This window comes from Lissotriton vulgaris, chromosome 8 (assembly GCF_964263255.1).
Source record: "Lissotriton vulgaris chromosome 8, aLisVul1.2, whole genome shotgun sequence".
Classification (NCBI taxonomy): Eukaryota; Metazoa; Chordata; class Amphibia; order Caudata; family Salamandridae; genus Lissotriton; species Lissotriton vulgaris.
In genome coordinates, this window is record NC_141696.1 from 279,316,271 (window position 1) to 279,336,241 (window position 19,971).

At 46.2% G+C, this 19,971-nt stretch overlaps 1 protein-coding gene across 2 annotated transcripts in view; it reads left to right on the plus strand.

The window, feature by feature from the left end:
- Positions 1 to 19,971, plus strand: part of C8H21orf91 (chromosome 8 C21orf91 homolog) — a 90,451-nt gene that overhangs the window by 57,634 nt on the left and 12,846 nt on the right. For both annotated transcript variants that reach the window (XR_015299272.1, XM_086934045.1), the window contains exons 3-4: positions 6,375 to 6,908; positions 13,762 to 13,824. Coding sequence is in view for 1 of the 2 variants with exons in the window: in XM_086934045.1 (XP_086790171.1) it covers positions 6,375 to 6,908; positions 13,762 to 13,824 (597 nt within the window). In the remaining variant the exon portion in view is untranslated. The remainder of the gene's footprint in view (positions 1 to 6,374; positions 6,909 to 13,761; positions 13,825 to 19,971) is intronic.

Genomic DNA, 19,971 nt, shown 5'->3' on the forward strand with positions numbered 1-19,971 from the left:
CCAAATGTTTCCACAGGCACACATTTACTTTTAAAGATAACCAGCATTTCTCTGAGTGGTTTGTGGCCTAGTTTTTTAGAGAACCTAAAAACTACATCAACTGCTCTCTGGAATTGCATGGCTCTTACATTCAAGAGAAATTTCCAGTTAAATTGTGTCTATCGAAATTCCCAGATATGTAAAATGTAGGGTTTTCATCATTTCTTCCCCGCCTAGTAAAAACTTTTTAATCTTGGCTAGTTTGGGACCGCGTTTCATTACAAAGGACTTAGTTCGATTTGTTTTTAGTCCTAAACTACTCATAAAACTATTAACCGCATCGCTGCGGCGGCTTTTCCCGCTGTGCGCGGCAGATTTGAAATTACCGCGTTACATGACGAGCTGGCCTTGTCATCCGCGCACGACAGGTAAGCGCCATGACGAGCCCAGCTCGTCATTAGCCTCGAAGGGGTTAAAAGTATCAAAGAAGACCTGGAGACCATTAGCAGTTAGTCAGGCCTGGGTGTAGTTCGCGGAGTTTTGCTCTTCGAAACTTCGCGAAGTGACAAAAACTATGCGCAGTTCAGCAAGTGGAGGAGTGTAGTGCAAACTGCCATTCACGCTGGTCTTTCCTGCCGCTCGGCTAGAAATTCTACCCAGTGGCAGTTCGCGCTCACGAACTTACCATTTACGAGCGGTGGAAAAAAATCTGCTGCACTACGCAGAGTGCAGAAAACTCTCCAAATTCCGCTGATGGAGCGGAGTGCACCGCCCTGGCCTACAGTTAGTGCGATTAGGACAACATAGTCTGCGTAAAGCAGCACTAGGATTTTTCTATCTTGGATCTTTGACAGGTCCTTCCCCGCCGTAATCCGGTGCTCTCCCAGGGAATTAATATGAAAATGTGCCAAGACAGTCTTGTCTAACCCCAGTGATTGATGGGAAGTCCTCTGATAGAGCTCCGTTCCTGCTATACCACACTATGACTGTAGTATGTTCATGTAACCTACTTAGTAGAGATATTTTACTCTATCAATGCCTAATTGGAGCATTATGGTCCACAGCTTTGGGCGGTCTACCATATCAAAGGCGCATGCTAGGTCCATGAATGCAAGTTGGACACGTCATTTTTTTTTTTTTTTTTGCCTCAGTGTATTTTTGGGCATTCAGGGAGAGATTTTAGGATTGTTCAACAGTGCTCAGACCTGGATGAAAACCAAGCTTTAGATCTGAGAGCCCGCGTGACTCTGTTGCCCATGTTTCAATTTGGCCAATAATATCCCTACTAGGATCTTAACTGTGCTATCTAGGAGGAATATTGGGCAGTGGCAGTGAGGTTGGTGCTTATCTCCTTTTTTTTAAATATGGACGATACTAGCCTCCTGCCAGATCTTAACCTGGGGGCCTGTAATTGCGCTAATTTATTACACTTGTTATTAAGGGTGCCCAGAACTGTGCCAAAGATTTGAAAAGTTCTAAGGGGATTCTGTGAGGGCCCAGAGGGGCTACTCTCTAAGGCTAAAATTACATCTGGCACTTTTATTGAGATACTTAATTCAAGAGTAGCAGTTGAATTACAATTAACTATAACGCTAAGGCTTACATTCAGTGTCTGCTCTTTTGCACCAATGACTTTAGGGAAATGGGCCACCCAGTTTTTGCTTGGAATAACACAATCCATTGTTTGAGGGCCCCCACCCGAGGTGGTCAGGGAATTTACCACCTGCCAGGAAAGCTCGGGAGTCTTTCGTCTCACTTACCATCATAAGATCCTCCCAGACTTTTTCCTCTATCTCTTTCTTTCTTTTTCGAATGGCTTCTTTGTAGATTTTCCTAGCCTGGATTATTCTTGGTTGGTCCTATTCAACTCATTTCAGATATATGCTGTATTTAAGTACGATGATTAGTGGAAACCAAAAATAAAAAAGTCAGCTGAGTGAGTAGACGCTTGGACCAGTTGATTAAAATTAAATGCAGTGAACGTATCTGTTAGACCTGGCACCATTGGTGTGGGTTTCTCCTGTATTTTTGCCTTTGCCTCCTATTATTTTACTGTGTGTTGAACTTCGGTTTTGCTTGCCTAGATGCTATGGGCACTTTTTGTCACTGTTGTTCAGTGCCAAAGTGCAAGTGCTCCCTTTATAAACTATTGTTATGGATTAGTGATTCCATGATTGGCATATTTGATTTACAAGTCCGTCCCTAGTACAGTGCACTGTATGTGCCCAGGTCCTGTAAATCAAATGCTGCTAGTGGGCCTGCAGCACTGATTGCGCCACCCACATAAACAGCCTGTAAACATAACTCAGGCCTTCCATTGGAGGGCCTGTGTGCAGTCTAGTACTGCCATGTCGACTTGACAAGTGCACCTACTTGCCAGACCCTACCCTTCCCTTTTCTTACATGTTAGTCACCCCTAAGGTAGGCCCAAGGTACCCCTGTGGGCAGGGTGCACTGTATGTGAAAGGTAGGACATGCCCCGGTGTGTGTGGCATGTCCTGATGGAGAAATACAACCAATTTCGTTTTTCACTATTGCAAGGCTATCTGTTCCCGTTGATTATAACATATTATAAACATAACTACCCCTGGGAACAAGGTAGGAAAATAAAGTTTTGTATGCCTGAACTCCATGTTAAAATGCTTCTTTAATGTGAGGGTGTTTTTTACATTTAGAGTTTGAAAATACCACTTTTAGAAAGTGGGTATTTTCTTGCTTAGCCATCCCATGTGCCTCTGCTAGGATGTGTATTGGCTGTCTGTCTTTGGAGTGGCAAGGGCTGGGGAAGTGCAGTGGCTCCAGAGAGTCTGAATGAGTCAGGGCTGGTCTGAATATACCTGGGCTGCATTTAGAGTAGGGGGGAGGAGATTTCCTTTCACCTGAATGGGCCTGGTATGCCTTCTGCAATGCTGTTTTCACCTCCTGCCAGGACGTTGCACCAGAGAGGACAGAACTGGGTTTGACTGAGCTCAGGGCTTCTCAGCCACCAGAGAACAAAAGATGTTGCTGTATAAATATTGGGGCCCTGAACTTTAGATCACTTTTGGGACTTCAAAAGAATCCTCTAGCAAGGAGAAGGGCTGGATAAACTGTAGGACGAGTACTGACCCTTTTGTTGTGTGGTGTCTGGGGTTGGCCTGCTGTGGCTGTTTCTGCAAAGCATCCTGCTTGAGAAAGTATCTCCAAGGGCTTGAAGTGGAACTTGCCCCCTGTTCAAAAGGTCTCAGGAACAGCAAAGACCTTACCATCCTTCTGGGCACGTCTTTGGTTCCGCTGGTTCCAGTCGCTGCAGAAGTGAAGAGCAGCTGACTCTGTCACTGAGACTGTCACAGACTCCGTGTCCTGAAGGCACTGCAGAGAGCACCACCGCGCTTCACAATGTAATCCTGGTCTCACCGACTCCGTCAATGAGCCGCTGCTTGCACGGCACTACGCACCACAACACTGCACAGAAGTCACCGACTCCATCGCTGCACGCTTCTAACATCAACCAGCACCGATCCGTGAGGACACCGCACGCTGCAATGCTTCCATCTCACTTCGAACCACGACTGTTGCCCCGACCGACTCACATCGGCATGTTGGCCACAACAAGAAAGGTCCTGTCTCTGAGTCTGACGCTTTAGCTAACCCGTACCGACGCGGTTGGCTGGAATTGTTAGACTCTGTCGTGTTCAGTATCGCGGTAGCCCCAAAAGTATCTGCAGGGGCTGAGAAACAGTTTTTTCACGTTATTCCTGCAATTTAAAGGTTATTTTACACAGTAACTATTTTTTACAAGTATTGTATGTTGGATTTTTTTCATTTTTGGTCTTGTTGGTTTAGATTTTGCTTATTTTTCTAAACTGCTGTGGTGTCCATTTGTAGTGTTTTCACTGTTACTGTATGTATGCACAAATGCTTTCCACACTGCCTCTGAGATAAGCCTGTTTGCTAGTACCAGGCTACCAAGGAGATGAGCAAGGGTTATTTTAGAAGTGTATCCCCCTTACCCTGACTAGGAAGAAGGGTCCATACTTGAACAAAGGTACCTAAAGCTGCCAACTAGAGACGCCCATTTCTAACTCTGCGCCAGATATGCAGTGGCCGGTACTCAACTGCAACCTGACCAGTGGCAGAACCCTCCCCTAACCAGAGCTGATGGGGGTGACAGATGCACCCCTTTTGGGATGGGGTGGTCATCTGTGAGCAGTGGAGTCCGGTTTTTGGCAGCAATCTGGCTCTACATAAATCTGTTAAAGCTGCGGGCCCTTTGCCTAGCGTGTAAGGCGTTCCTGTTTTCCATCAAGCAAAGGCTGGTTCAGGTTCTCATGGACAACACCACTGCCATATGGTACTGCAACAGCAAGGCCAAGAGCTATAGTCCTCAAGTTGGCTAGAGTGTCGGCCATTTCCCAAATGATGAACCAGCTGGCAGGCTCTTTGGATGCAAGGGTGGTAAAGCTCAGCCGGTGGTGCCTGGTGTATCACCAATGACAGTTGTACACCGAGGTGTCAGTGGGGTGAGCCTTGGCTGGATCTTTTTGGTGCTGTCAAAAACACGCAACATAAAAACTACTGCTTGATGAACTTCCCAAGAACTCTGCCTCTTGGAGACCTATTCAGGCTATGGTGGAGCACTGTACTCTTATAGGTTTTCTACCACTGCCTCTCCTGAGTTATGAAGAAGATCAGGAACGACTCGGCCCAATCCATCTTAGGGGCCCCCCATTGGGCCCAGAGAATGTCATACCCGGAACAACTGGGCATGAACATTTGTCCTCCGATTGGGCTACTGCTGCCACAGGCTCTTCTGCTGCAGAAGCTAGTCAGGGTTCTGCACCTGAACCTATGCAGTCCACACCTCCAATGTGGACATTGAGTGGTGGCAGTTGGCTGTATTTAGTCTTCCACATGGGGTTGTTGATGTAATTCTCCCTTTAAGGTGAACTCGTACAAAGTCCATCTGCGCTGCATGCTAGAACAAATTTGTGGCATTGTGTGAAGTCAACAACTCAGTAAAACATTAGTCTGGCATGTAAGGGCTCTTTGTTTTGTCTTTGGCCCAGCAAGGCCTTGGAGTGCACACTCTTAAACCTCACTTGTCTGCCCCTTTTTTTCCTTCTTGCGTTTGTCAAGTCATCTGTCCTTTAAGTCACCTGTTGCGTTTTATTGAAGGTTTGACGTGCATTGTCCCTCCCAAACTGTTTGTGATGCCACAGTGGGATCTCGATTTGGTCCTGACTTTCCTTATGTGTACCTCTTTCAAACAGGTGCTGAACTGCTCTCTGCACCACTTGTATTTCAAAACTGTCTTTCTCTGTCACTTCAGCTTGTTGCACGAGTGAGCTTCAGGCTCTGTATATGCACCTTTTTCCCAGACCGGTTTGGTTTATGGACAAGGCCACCTTCCTGCTGAAAGTCATGACTTTGTTTCAAATTGTGCACCCTAACATCTTTTTCCTCCACTCCACCCCTCGAAGGAAAAAGAGAGACTCCATTGATCTGATCCCAGAATTGGTTTTGCTTTTATATTGATTGAACCAAAGATCCTCTGGTGGAGGATCAGTACTTTGTTGGATTATCCAGATTAATGAAAGGCAAGGAATTGCAGGAAAGAATATTGACCAAGAAGCCACCTCCTCAAGGGCTGTGATCTCATTCCACCAGGGCAGAAACTGGTGCCTGTTCTTGGCATCTGTCTGGCCACGACATGGGTGTCACTGCACACGTTCATTAAGCACTTCTTCTTTGACAGCCAAGTCTGACGGGAAAAGCATTTTGCCTGTTTAGTCCTGCTGGACTTTTTGGTCTGAGCGTGCACCACAGACCCTCTACTGTAGAGGTACTGCTTTGGTATCTATTCTAAAGGTGAGGAATCTGTAGTTTGAAGTACCCATCAGAAAAGCAACTGTAGATTGTTCACTGTCCTCCCTACTTTCCCTTCTGTGTAGTGGTCTCTTTTCGTCATCTAAAAACGTCCCAAACTATAGATCTGCACCATGATACCCCTATTGTTTTGAGCGCCACATCCGAGCGAGCAGACAGACTCAACCAAGAAACTCCAGGTGTGACACTTATATGCACCTCCGATACATGACTTTTGGGGTGGAATGAGGCTAACGCATAGCTGCACAATGCACTCCGAAGCTCTGCTTGAAAACCTTTGCAACCAGTCTGGCACCTGGGTAATAGTCTAAAGGTGAGTAATCCACCTCTGTTTAGATAGATTATCCATTAGAAAGAGCATTACTGAGAGTAAGTAACTGATTCATCTTGATCTTGCTTTTGAAAACCTTTGGATAAAATTGATGGGATAAGGAACCTTGTTAATGTTTTTATTAAAGTGTTAATGCTTTTTCATTGTCATATAAGATTAAATCAGAAAAATACCTATTTTTTGTATCTATTTCTAGGGGTGTCGAGATCCAGCCTTTTACATACCAGATCATTAAGGGGACACAAAGATTGTTTTGAGAAATATCATCTAATTGCCAACCAAGACTGTCCACGATCTAAACTCTCCAAAAGCACCTATGAAGGAGTTAAAACTATTTTAAGCAAAAAAATCAATTGGATTGTTCAATATGCACAGAATAAGGATTTATATGCAGATTCTGAATACTCAAAAACCTCACAAAACCAGCTTTACAATTACAAGCATCAAGGTGATAGGACGTTGTTGCCACAGTTTGATTCCGAAGTACCTCGGTATACTTCAAAGTGGATTGATGGAAGTGCCGGAACCTTCTCACAATGTTCACGAAGTATTTTGAACCAGAGAGAATCCACAGGATTTGGACTAGATATGTTGCAGAATGCAGGGGCAACTTTCTGCCACAGTAGTGTTGTATGGTCAAACCCATCCAAGGGAGAAGCAACTGAAAAATCTACACATGACCCCAAAACCACCAACCAAAGAAGACATCCTCATTTCAACAGAGAGGAGTGTAAGTCTTTGTGAGCAGTGGTATACCATATGTATAATTGTAATTTTTCAAGATAAGTAAATTCACAAGCATTTAATTTTCGTGTTAATTCGTGAATTTAAACAGTCCTACTGTCAAGGTAAATTAAGGTAAATTAAATCCAGAAGCCATACTGATGTCCCCACAAAAGCTGCTCGCTTAGAACGTCATATGATCATTACCCAAAAGATTGAATTACAAACATGAACGATGCATGGGGCACTCGCATTGCAGCTTCAAGGCCACTACCAGAAAGACTCCGCATAAAATTACAAGGCACATATGTAACATATCTATATATAAACGACGCTGGAGCGGTTGAAATATCCACATATACTGTAGGGTTGTATGCTGCAAAGGCATATGTAGTTCAAATTCAAATCCTCTTTATTCGACTGCAATGCAGCTATAAAAGTACAAATTAAGACACATAAAACACACAAAAACTGAAACCGATTGTAAAATGCCCATATTTTCACAGTTGTGGTAATCTTATGCAACCTAATAAGATCTAAAGAAAGATGCCAAATTAACATGCTGTATGCTTCAAAACACTGCTACTGTGCATTACAATGACCTTATGCTGTTAACATTTTAAAGTTTACAACAATACTTGTTTAAACAAACAAAAAATATCTAATCGGGGCACATTGATAATCTATACTATACAGCAGCTCTTAAAAATAGGCTCACTAGAAACCTATTTCATCAACCTAAAGTTGTTTTAAAAAACGTAATGACTGAATACAATGTGTCAAGTTTCTGGATTTGATCAAAGGCATTAAAACATTTTAGTCTATTATAAACATCACAAGAGATGGTAAAGTGCAACATTGACTGAGAGTATTATTGCAAGGGAACACAAGTGATTCAAGGTTGTGTTGAAAACCTAGGAGAAAACAAAGTAAATATTTTTTTGTGTCTGCTCGGAAACGAAACCTCCGAGCATTTCCATCAAGCTCTCCTTCCACAAAAATAATCACTCGGGATATTGTCATGATTCAGATGAACGGAAGCCGAAATGGAGATCGTTGGTAATTCTGTACCTAACCTTTTCTCCCGGGCATGGTTTAACAGTAAGGATCGTACTTGCTTTCTTTGCAATGTTAGGCAAGTGTCAGCATCTGTGAATGTTTGGTGAAGACCATTGGCAGTAAAATATGTTTCTACAAATGCTAGCCACGGGAAACCGAGTCCTTGGTCTCAAGCTAAGCAATTCTTTTTAATTTTTCTTGCTAACATCGCTTCTTAATCTTTTCCAAGTTGAGCCATGTCAAGGGGGACAGATTTGGACTAGATTGCAAATATAGCTTAATTCCAACTCATTATGGCAAATTAAGTTTGATGTGGAAGGAGGGACGGATAGGGGCTTGTGACAGAAATGATTTTCTTCTGCTTGAAGCACTGATATGTCCCTAGCGCCCAAAACCCCTGCCCCATAGGTGGCAACCGGTAAACATTGTATAGACTACAGTTGTAGCATAGGGGCTAACACTTGACCGCCTGGAGGAGACAGTAAGCTAAAAAGAGAGCTAATTACCTTGGATAAATTGAATCTCCGCTCAGTTATGTTTGGCAGCCAAGAACCATTAGAGCTAAATACCACCCCCAAGTAAGAAAATGTGTTGGTACTAACTAGGCGGTTTGATCCAAGCAAAATACTCGGGATGGGATTGCTTTTCGGGCTACAAGCCAGAATTAAAGATTTAGCAAAGTTGGTCAACAAGTCGAAGAATCCCATAAATTCACAAATTATTTGACCAGGGCTCTTGAAGTGCATGCCATCAAAACTGCTTCATCCACATATAACAAAACAGGGCATTGGGTGCCCAGGACCATCAAAACGTATGGTCCTGGGGCTTGATGCTAAATGAGTGCCAAGTTTGTATATAAATAGGATAAACTGGAAAGGAGCAAGTACACCCCCCGAGGAACCCATCACCCATTGTGAATTACTCCCGTAAGCTCACCCCTTGACCAAACCTCACTCTGGCCCAAACCTCACTCTTGGGCACCGCTGATTCTTGAGCAGGACCATAGGCACAGGTGTGCCCCCCCCCCCTCCCCCCATCCCCTCCAGAAAAGAGTACAGGACATGTGGGCTATGGTCTTTGATATTTTTTCCTCTGTCATGGGTCTCAGTGAAGATGACTCTGAGGTTGCTGGGACTGAGGGCCTCCTACAACCGCACCAGGTGGCATATGCGTGCTCTGCTGTGGAATGTAATTCCCACTGGGCGCAACATAAAGGGAGGCGGGGAGATTTCTCGGATCAGATCCAGATTTCTGAGGAGATTGTGAAAGATCAGCAGTGATGGCTGCTAGACCATGATTGGGTCAGTGACCGACCTCTCTCCCTACTCCCTACTCCATCCAGAGTGGACAGTGATGACCAATGCTTAGCTTCTGAGTTGGGAAAGCCACTTGGGAGAGATGGAGATCAGAGGCATCTGGTCTTCGGCGGAGGCTTGGCTTCACATCAACCTTTTTAGAGTTGCGGGTTATTCTTAGCCGTCATACTATCCATAAGGTAGACTCGTACATGTATTCACAGACAACACAAACGCCATGTGGTACTACAGGATGAGTAGCGTCTTGAGCCCTGTACCTCTGGAAGTGACTGAAATGCCCAGGGATTTTTCTGGTGGTGCATCACCTGGAGGAATCTCTGAACACCAGGGGTGGCTAATTCATCCATTGATGCCTCGTGGGTCACAAATTGCTGTTACACCTGGAGGAGGTGCAGTGTCTCTTTTCCCTTCTAAGAACGTGCAATGTCAGCACTTTTGCATGCTGGAGTTTTCTAAGCGTCTCATTCTTTGAGAGACTTATTCTGCCTAGAGTCGAACTCTCGACTCCTGTAAGCGTTTCCCCCTGATACCTCTCCTGCCCCAAGTTCTGAATGGGAGGGGGAATTTTTCCAGGCCCAAGTCCTCCTTGAGGCTTCAGATTGGGAAAGTAAAGCGCGGTATCCCGAACTTCTGGGCTTGAACATCTGCCCTCTGATCTGGCTGCCTCTTCTAGTCAATCTCCTGTCGCAGAGGGAGGGCAGGGTCCTGCACCAGAACCTTTCGGAAGTGTTGTTTTTAAGTTGATGTCTGCCAGACAGCACAGCTGTCTGGTTTAATAACAGATTTTTGTGGGCATTCTGAAAGCTACCCTAGGAATGTATTCTGCCCATTGCTGAGCATGGGCTTTGTGGATTGTAACTCACATTTGCTTGCTTTCTATTTGCCTGCTCTATTTGCTTTAGTCTGCCCAGCTTGAGTTTGTCCACCTGGTTCATCCTTTGTTTACCCTTCCCAGTGCTGGTTTTATGTAACCAAGCCTTTAAAGCTTGTGCCTTTGTAAATCTTGCTCTTGTGACAGTCTTGCAGTGAAGCAGAAATACTTTTTTTCTAGCACACAACAGCAATGAATGGTTCTGATATTTCAGAATATAGTAGATTTAGGAAAGTATTTTTTTTGTATTTCTGAAGTACGGTGGAAACAAATATTTGATTACAATCAAAACATCAATACATTAGGTGATGACATTTCCACACATTGTTTGTATGCAGTAAAACTGCATGTCTGTGCAAATGTAATGGTAATTTCAATTGAAAATGTGTTGTCAGTAATGGTAGTACGCTACGACACCATGCATACTTGATACTATTCAACTCCACTCTACACCACACTAAGCCCCTCCGTCACCACTTACCCCACTACAATCTACCCCGCTCCACTCCAATCTACACCAATCTACTCTAGTCTACCACAATCTACCTCACTCCACCCCCTCCAATCCACCTCCTCCAATCGCCCCTACTCCAATCCACTTCAATCTACCCCTACTCCAATCTAATCTAATCTACTCCACTCAACCTAATCTACCCCACTACCATATCTACTCCACTCCAGTGTACCCCACTCCTCTCAACCCAAACCTGTACCATTCCAATGTACCGCAATCTACCCCACACCAATCCAACCTACCCCACTGCAAACTACCCATTCTACCCGGCTCTATCCCATTCCACTCTCCCCAATCTGCCCCACTCCCGTCTAATCCACCAGACTCCAATGTACCCCACCCCACTTTATCCCAATCTACGGCACTCCATTGTACCACAATCTACCCCACTCTAGCCTACCACAATCTGCCCCACTCCAATGTACCCCAATGCAATCCAGGCAGTTTACTCCAATTAACCCCACTTCAATCTAATCCACTCCACTCCAAATCAATGTACCCCACTCCAGTCTACCCTAATCCGCCCCACTGCTGTCTACCACACTCCACTCCCCTAGTCTAGCCCACTCCACCCCAATCTACCTCGCCCTATCCTAATCTACCGCACCCCACCTCACTCTATCCCACTCCAATCTGCCTCACTCCACTGTACCCCACTCCAGTCTATGCCCTCTACCCACTCCAGTCCAGTCTACCCCCTTCACTCTTATCCAACCACTCAACTCTAATCTGCCCCACCCCACTCTACCTCGATCTATTCCACTCCACCCCGATCTATCCCGCTCCACCCAGCTCTATCCCTCTCCTCCCCGATCTATCCCTCTCCTCCCCGATCTATCCCTCTCCTCCCCGATCTATCCCTCTCCTCCCCGATCTATCCCTCTCCTCCCCGATCTATCCCTCTCCTCCCCGATCTATCCCTCTCCTCCCCGATCTATCCCTCTCCTCCCCGATCTATCCCACTCCACCCCAATGTATCCCACTTGACTCCACTACACTCCAGTCTTTCCTACTCGACTCCACTACAATCTATCCCACTCTAATCCACCACAGTCTACCCCACTCCACCACAATCTACCAGACTCCAATTCCCCAATCCGCTCGAGTCTACCCCATTCATCTCCAATCTACCCCACTCCACACCAATCCACCCTACTCAAATCTACTCCACTCCTATCTATCTCAATTCAATCTACCCTACTCTATTCCAGTCTACCCACTACACTCCAATATACCCCACCCTAATCTACCTGAACCCGCTCTAGTATACTCCACTCCAGTCTATCCCACTCCTCTCTACCCCAATCTAATCCTCGCCAGCCCACTCCATATACCCCAGTCCACTCCAATCCACCCCACAACACAGCCCCACTCCACTCTAACCCAATCCAATCTACTCCACTGTAATCTACCCCACTCCAGTCTACCACAATCTATCCGACTCCACGCTATCCGACTCCACGCTATCCGACTCCACGCTATCCGACTCCACGCTATCCGACTCCACGCTATCCGACTCCACGCTATCCGACTCCACGCTATCCGACTCCACGCTATCCGACTCCACGCTATCCGACTCCACGCTAGCCGACTCCACGCTAGCCGACTCCACGCTAGCCGACTCCACGCTAGCCGACTCCACGCTAGCCGACTCCACGCTATCCGACTCCACGCTATCCGACTCCACTCTATCCGACTCCACTCTATGCCACTCCACTCTAGTCTACCCCACTCCATTCCAATCTACCACACTCTAATCCACCCCAGTCTACCCTACTCCACTTCAGTATACCCCACTCCAGTCTATACCACTCCAATCTATCCCACTCCACTCTACCGCAATTCATCCCACTTCAATCTACCCCACTCAAATCTTCCCCATCCCACTTCATATACCCAGCACACACCAATCCAACCCCACTCCACTCTACCCCAATCCAGTCTACCCTACTCCACTTCCATCTACCCCTCGCAACCCCAATCTACCCCACCCTACTCCATTTCACCCCACTCAATTCTACACCACTCCAATCTACCCCTTTGCAACTACAATCTACCCCACTCTACTCCATTCAAATCTACCCCACTCTACTCCATTCCAATCTATCTCACACTATCTTACTCTACTCTACCACAATCTAGCCCACTCCAGTCTATCCTAATCTAACTCACTCCAACCCAACCCATGGCACTAACGTTTAGCCATTCTAAATGGCAGCAACACTGGTGTACAACATGGCTGAACACATTGCATAGGCAAGACCTATTGGCTTTGTCAATGCTTGTTTGCGTTGTCCTTAGCTTGGCACGGCTTTTTTTTGGGCACAGTTAAAGGTACATATTTGGTCTTTTGCTTTTCTTTAGTTGCCGGATCCAATTTTTTTGTTTTGTTCCCCTCATTGCATATATCTGTAGGGCGGCTACATGGAAACCTGTCCATACCTTTGCTAAGCATTACCTCCTGGATTCTGATGCCAGGACAGATGCGCAAGTTGGGCAGGCTTCGCTGAAGAACTCGGATATTGTAAAACAAATGAAGGAGTATCACCCGATGTGTGGGCTGAACGTTTTCCAAATTGGAATATTTATTCCTTTTCTAAAAACCCCTCACTCACCGCCCAGAGTTGGTGCTTATATGCAGCTCTGCTCGTCACTTCTGAGACAGTGAGAAGTCAGCATGGGGCTATATGGCTCCATCTACTAGTGCACAAGGAGCATTTCTGGAAAAATTTCCCAATCAGGTCTAGTAACTGGAAATATTCTAAAAGTGAAGAATATACAGTTAGAGTATCCACCAGAAAACCTCATTACCAAAGATAAGTAATTGGTTCTTTTGAAAGTCAGTCCCACTGCACAGGATTATTATTGTGTTAGTTGACTCGCAGAAAAATCACTCTTGGCCCCTTTGAATAAAATGCACTTGATACAATTGTATATATAAGTAGTAATTGTCGTGTGAGAGGTGGTGTAGTTTTGGTGAAACAATTAGAATATTTTGTATGGTACTTTAAAAATAGGTTTTGAATCTAGTACATGTTCAGGATGTTCCTAATTTCCTGTGCCTATTGTGCTCAGTGATGAATATGCCTTTCCTTTTCAGTGGAGTCCTTGAGTAAAAAAGATTTAGAGCAGCTGAATGGAAAACTCCTGCAACAAATCCAGGGTAAGTAGGAAAATGCATTTTTCTAAAAAGAATTTGTAGAGTGGCTTCATTACCAATTAAGATTTGTAAATACAATTTAGGGAATCTTCAAGATAAACATTACAATAAACAGAGTATGCCCAAGAGTAGAGGCTGTTAGATATGGTAACATACCTCGTATGGATTAGTAACCACCTTAATCTGTAGAATTTTTAGAATGTGATCTAAAAATATGATCGGAAGGCTTTTTGTTAAAAATGTCATTTGTTCCTGAAATAACTCCATTAAATATGCACTTAATGATTGTGTGGAAGTACACCTTTGATGTCTAGTATCGGTCTCTTGGTTACTATAACATATCATTCATATACTGCACACTTACCACAGAAGAACTAACTACTTAATATCATTAGAAGTTAGAAATAATTATTATGTGGCAATAAGTTAAGAACACCCTAGCATTATAGTTTCTATCCTTACACCTTGTAAAAAGCGCAGCTGTCTTTCCCCAGCATTGACTATTCTTTGGTGTAAAAGGCCTATTTCAGTACCTTTTACAATGGTGAAAGTAATTTTGGAAAACACAAGAGAGAGTAAGGGATTGTGTCCACTTGTGATGGACGAGGAATACTCCTGTTCCCCTGGACTCGGATATTGTAAAACAAATGATGGAGTATCACCCGATGTGTGGGCTGAAGGTTTTCCAAATTGGAATATTTATTCCTTTTCTAAAAACCCCTCACTCACCAACTAGTGGTGAAATGCTTCATCATCGGGGTCCACCCTGGTGGCCTAGCGTCACCAGGGTGTGCTTCGACACCTGTACTACATTGGAGCAGGATGTGGGATGTGGGTGCAAAAAAACGTGTTAAAAATTGTCCTGGTTTAACTTTGTAGAAAATGGATTTTATTAAAAAGCAACTGGACAATAATAAAATAATAAAGGTGAGATACTGGAAGGGGAGTTACGACCTACGTATCTCAATATGTGTTCAAAGTGTATTGGTCAACATGTTTCAACCGTTAGGGAAGGTTCCCGGTATTCATCAGGACCAAGGAGATGGATGGTATGGGCCCCCTAAAAGACCCACCCTGTCCTAAATCCTTAAAAGACCAATGGTAAGATATACCAAAGGTGAGATGCTCTCAAAAATAAGGAGCATTGATACAAAAAACTTGTGGGATTATCCCGTTAAGCTTCGGCGGGCAGGGGGTAGGTGCTTCACGCTGTACAACGTATTAGTTTACTTGCGTGGCGAGAGGCCCATAACCTACGTCTACCATCCGCTGCTCGGCTATAGCTATAGCCGAGCAGCGGATGGTAGACGGTAGACGGTAGACCATCCGCTGCTCGGCTATAGCTATAGCTGAGCAGCAGATGGTAGACGTAGGTTATGGGCCTCTCGCCACGCCAGTAAACTAATACGTTGTACCGCGTGAAGCACCTACCCCCTGCCCGCCGAAGCTTAACGGGATAATCCCACAAGTTTTTTGTATCTATGCTCCTTATTTTTGAGAGCATCTCACCTTTGGTATATATTACCATTGGTCTTTTAAGGATTTTGGACAGGGTGGGTCTTTTAGGGGGCCCATACCATCCATCTCCTTGGTCCTGATGAATACCGGGAACCTTCCCTAACGGTTGAAACATGTTGACCAATACACTTTGAACACATATTGATACGTAGGTCGTAACTCCCCTTCCAGTATCTCACCTTTATTATTTTATCATTGTCCAGTTGCTTTTTAATAAAATCCATTTTCTACAAAGTTAAACCAGGACAATTTTTAACACGTTTTTTTGCACCCACATCCCACATCCTGCTCCACTGTAGTACAGGTGTCGAAGCACACCCTGGTGACGCTAGGCCACCAGGGTGGACCCTGATGATGAAGCATGTCACCACTAGGTGGTGAGGGAGGGGTTTTTAGAAAAGGAATAAATATTCCAATTTGGAAAACCTTCAGCCCACACATCGGGTGATACTCCTTCATTTGTTTTACAATATGAAAGTAATTTTGGAGCATCTTACAGTGTTGTTTTTATACAAAACATCAATGTTTCACCATTTTCTTTGTGCTTTCAGTTCTCAAAATATTCTAACTATTACACCCTGCTTAAGCCATGCTTATTCTTCTTCTTTTCAAGAAGAATCCTCATCTACATTTTGTTTCTAACTATATCAAGAAAACTGATGTTTTTAGGTTTTGCCTTCGGATTACCAAATACTTCTTGTGGGCTTGCCAAAAAAGTTAAGTTGAGCTTACAGCCCGTGCATTCGGCTTGCGTTCTGTGTTTGTCCCTCACCTGGAGTATTGCCTCTTCATCATCCTTTTGACTGGATGACTTACATTCTTCCACTGTTCATATACAAGGAACTATCTTTTTTTTTTGCATTTGATTACAGTGCATATGTTTTCCAGCTCTCTCGCTCATGTGCTTTTATCTGCCAAATACCCGCCCCCGCTATGCTCCATGTTGCTCTACCCTCCTATGATGCTTTCTCTCTTGTGTGCTTTTCCTATGACACCTTCTCTGTCCTTGCACTTTATTACTTTCTCCCTCGTGGGCGTGTACCCTCTATTGCTCTGCCCCTCTTCTCCACTGCCTCTTGTTTTTCTTTATCTTTGTTTTGTGACCCATGCTGCACAACAAATAGCATTGGCAAGGCCAACAGGGGAGACCTTTTGGCTACGCCAATGCTTTTTTATTTTGTTAACTACTGAAGCTTTTATTTTTGACTTTTTAGTCAGAACTCCAAATGAATGCCACATATATTGCTTCTTTGTTTAGAGATTAGTTTGGATGTGTTGAGTCCCGGGGGCATCACTGATGTGGTTCTGAATCCTGGACCATATAGACTCCATGATTGTTCCTGGCTCATATAAAACAAACATGCGGCTGGGCAGTGAGACATCCAGGCTTAGGGGTTGTCAATAATTGCCTTATTCATACTTGTGATTGTCTACTAGTTTACGCCCTTTGCTTAATTACCCTTGCTTAGTTACCCTTGTTGAGGTGCCACAATGTCCTCTGTTGCGAGTAAATCCATTCCACAATTGACAAAAGCCTAAAAAAATAAATGTACTTTTTCAGCTAATCTCATTTTTGTCAGGGTCGCTTTTTAGGTCGAGCTTAGACGGCGCATGCGCTGCTAGGCATGCTGTTATGTACACTGTGGGTTGAAGCCCCTCCTCTTTTTTTCATTTGGTCCAGTTCATGCCTTTTATAAATGCATGCTTCTGGTTGGTCAGCATGTCTAATTACTCCTGTCTTCTGTTGTTTTAGATCCTCCTTCACTGCGGGCTGTCCCTGGTACATATGGGTTTCACCTTCTTTAATTCATGAGTATTTGTGCGCACTCCTTTTTTTTTTTTTTTTTTTTTTCTTTGGGCGATGGCTTGTTGTAGTGCGAACCTGACCGGAAGGTTTTGGAGCGCTTTACATAAGCCCAGTTCTCCAGTTCCAAAGTCGTAGCTCGACACGCTAACATTTTCTAACGAGGACAGGTGACAAAATTTTTCTATTTCATAGTGCAGCCTCGTAACGGAGAGAAAAATAAAATGTTCAAACTACGAAAAGATCTCATATTGGTTTTATTCACAACCGAACACATTAGCACCCCTTTACAAAGTTTGCCAGTGAAGCTCTACTTTAGTTTTCTCTTCTTTCTTTGAGCGATAGCTTACAATCCTCCTGCTCTGCCGCTGCCCCTCCCTTTTTTAGGTTTCGCTGGGGGGCGGAGCCGTTAGGCTCCTCCTCCAGAGAAATCTGTAGTTTCTAGTATGGGTGACTTGAACACGCCTCTCTGCTTCATTGGCTAGCTCCATAAATGGAGGCTAGCCATTGGAACAGAGAGGCGTCCGTCAATGCCGGACCAGACACGGGGGCGTTCCCGAGATTCTTTGGCTTTTGCCGACGTCACGCGACGCCGGGAACGCCCCCGAGTCTGGTCCGGCCCGGCCGTGATTGCTGCTGTCCTGGGCATGTTTTTCCCCGGCACGTTTCCCTCCTCCCTCCCGCCGTTCGTGTTCTCTCCCGCCCCCCTCCCCCCTCACGCCCCCTGTGTCCTCTCCCGCCCCCTCCCGCCGTCCGTTCCTCTCCCGCCCCCCCCTGTCCTCGTAGGCCTCCCTCCCGCCGTTCGTGTTTTCTCCCGCCCCCCTCACGCCCCCTGCCCGGGAGTGAGCCGAAGCTCTGCCTGGGCTCCTGAGCCGCTGGTGGAAGCAGCTGCGGAAGAGCTGGCTTCGTATCTGCTGAGGAGTAACCTTCTGCCCCGGCCGGCCGTCGTCAGCTCTCCCCCTCAGCCCGGCGATTGGTCCTCGGCCGCCGGGACTCCCCCGCGTCATTCCTGGGCCGGGCAGAGATTGGCCCGACCTGAGAGGCGTCCCCGCGCGCGCCCGGAGGTATCTGGAGTCCGGCCGTCCCTCAAAGCAAGTCCGGAGAGAAGGAGCAATGCGACCCCCGCAAGGAGCCCCCGCCAGAGTGCCCGGTAAGTCAAATGGGCTAGGGAAGGCTCCGTGTGGCAGGGTGTCCGAGCCCTTCGTGCTCGCATGCCGGCACCCGCCTTCCTGTGCCCCGTTCCAGCCCCCCTACCTGGTAATGAAAGCCTAAGCAGTCCGGTGAGTTTTCAAGTTCTCCTTGTCCCTCCTCCCGCCGTCCCCCCTCCCGCTCTCCCCCCTCCCGCTCTCCGTGTGCTCCTGCCAAAATACACTTTTGTTGTGCTTTCCTTCGTGCTCGCATGCCGGCACCCGCCTTCCTGTGCCCCGTTCCCGCCCCCCTACCTGGTAATGAAAGCCTAAGCAGTCCGGTGAGTTTTCAAGTTCTCCTTGTCCCTCCTCCCGCCGTCCCCCCTCCCGCTCTCCCCCCTCCCGCTCTCCGTGTGGTCCTGCCAAAATACACTTTTGTTGTGCTTTCCTTCGTGCTCGCATGCCGGCACCCGCCTTCCTGTGCCCCGTTCCAGCCCCCCTACCTGGTAATGAAAGCCTAAGCAGTCCGGTGAGATTTCAAGTTCTCCTTGTCCCTCCTCCCGCCGTCCCCCCTCCCGCTCTCCCCCCTCCCGCTCTCCGTGTGGTACTGCCAAAATACACTTTTGTTGTGCTTTCCTTCGTGCTCGCATGCCGGCACCCGCCTTCCTGTGCCCCGTTCCCGCCCCCCTACCTGGTAATGAAAGCCTAAGCAGTCCGGTGAGTTTTCAAGTTCTCCTTGTCCCTCCTCCCGCCGTCCCCCCTCCCGCTCTCCCCCCTCCCGCTCTCCGTGTGGTCCTGCCTAAATACACTTTTGTTGTGCTTTCCTTCGTGCTCGCATGCTGTTCTTCGGAGAGTTAATACGGACTTATCAATGCTTGGCTTAGCTGATTGTGATTCATTTGGAAATATTTGGCTCAGGGGCGTTTAGGGCAGTGTAATTTATGTGTTATGGTTGAGAGTGCTTTATCGGAGTGTGGTTCAGTTGAGTGTGGTTTTGCTGCGTGGGTTAGCTGAGTTTACCTTAGACAGGGTGTAGTTTAGCGGCTGCACATCAGCAGATCGTAGTTTAGTTGATTACCTCTAGCTGGGCGTGCTTCAGCTGCCAGTGGTTCAGCCTGGCACGGACCTGCCGAGGGTTGTAGACTTCTCTAAACGGGCACAAGCTCTGCTAAACTGCTCAGTGTAGCTTACATGGGAGCGCGTTGGTGTATTTTGGAAGGTGTGGCTAACCAGAGTCGACTAGCCGAATGTGCTTTAGACGAGCGGGCCACATAAATGCGGTTCGGCTGGGAGTCGTATGGCAGAGGTTAGTTTAGTTGACGGTGGTTTAACCAGAGGCGCTTGTCAGGGGGTGGGGCGTATTTAACCTGAATGTGGTTTAAAAGAAAGTGGTCCGACTGAGTACTGGAGAGCTGAGAGCGACTTGTTATGACATGGTTTCGCCGACTGTGGGGTTGTGTGTGTGAGTGCTCCAGTTAGTTCTGGGTTAGCTGAGAGGGCTTTGGCTGAGTGGTTCAACTGAGCTGGGTTTATGGGATAGCGGTCTGTTTAGTGTGCCTCGACATGTAGCCTGAAAGTCGTTTAGCTGAGTACAGGTTGGCTAAAATAATTTGTGTGAGTGTGGTTCAGCTGAGCTTGGCTGAGCTGATATTGGCTTATCCGAAACTCGTTTGGTAAGTGCTGTTTCACTAGCAAGGTTTA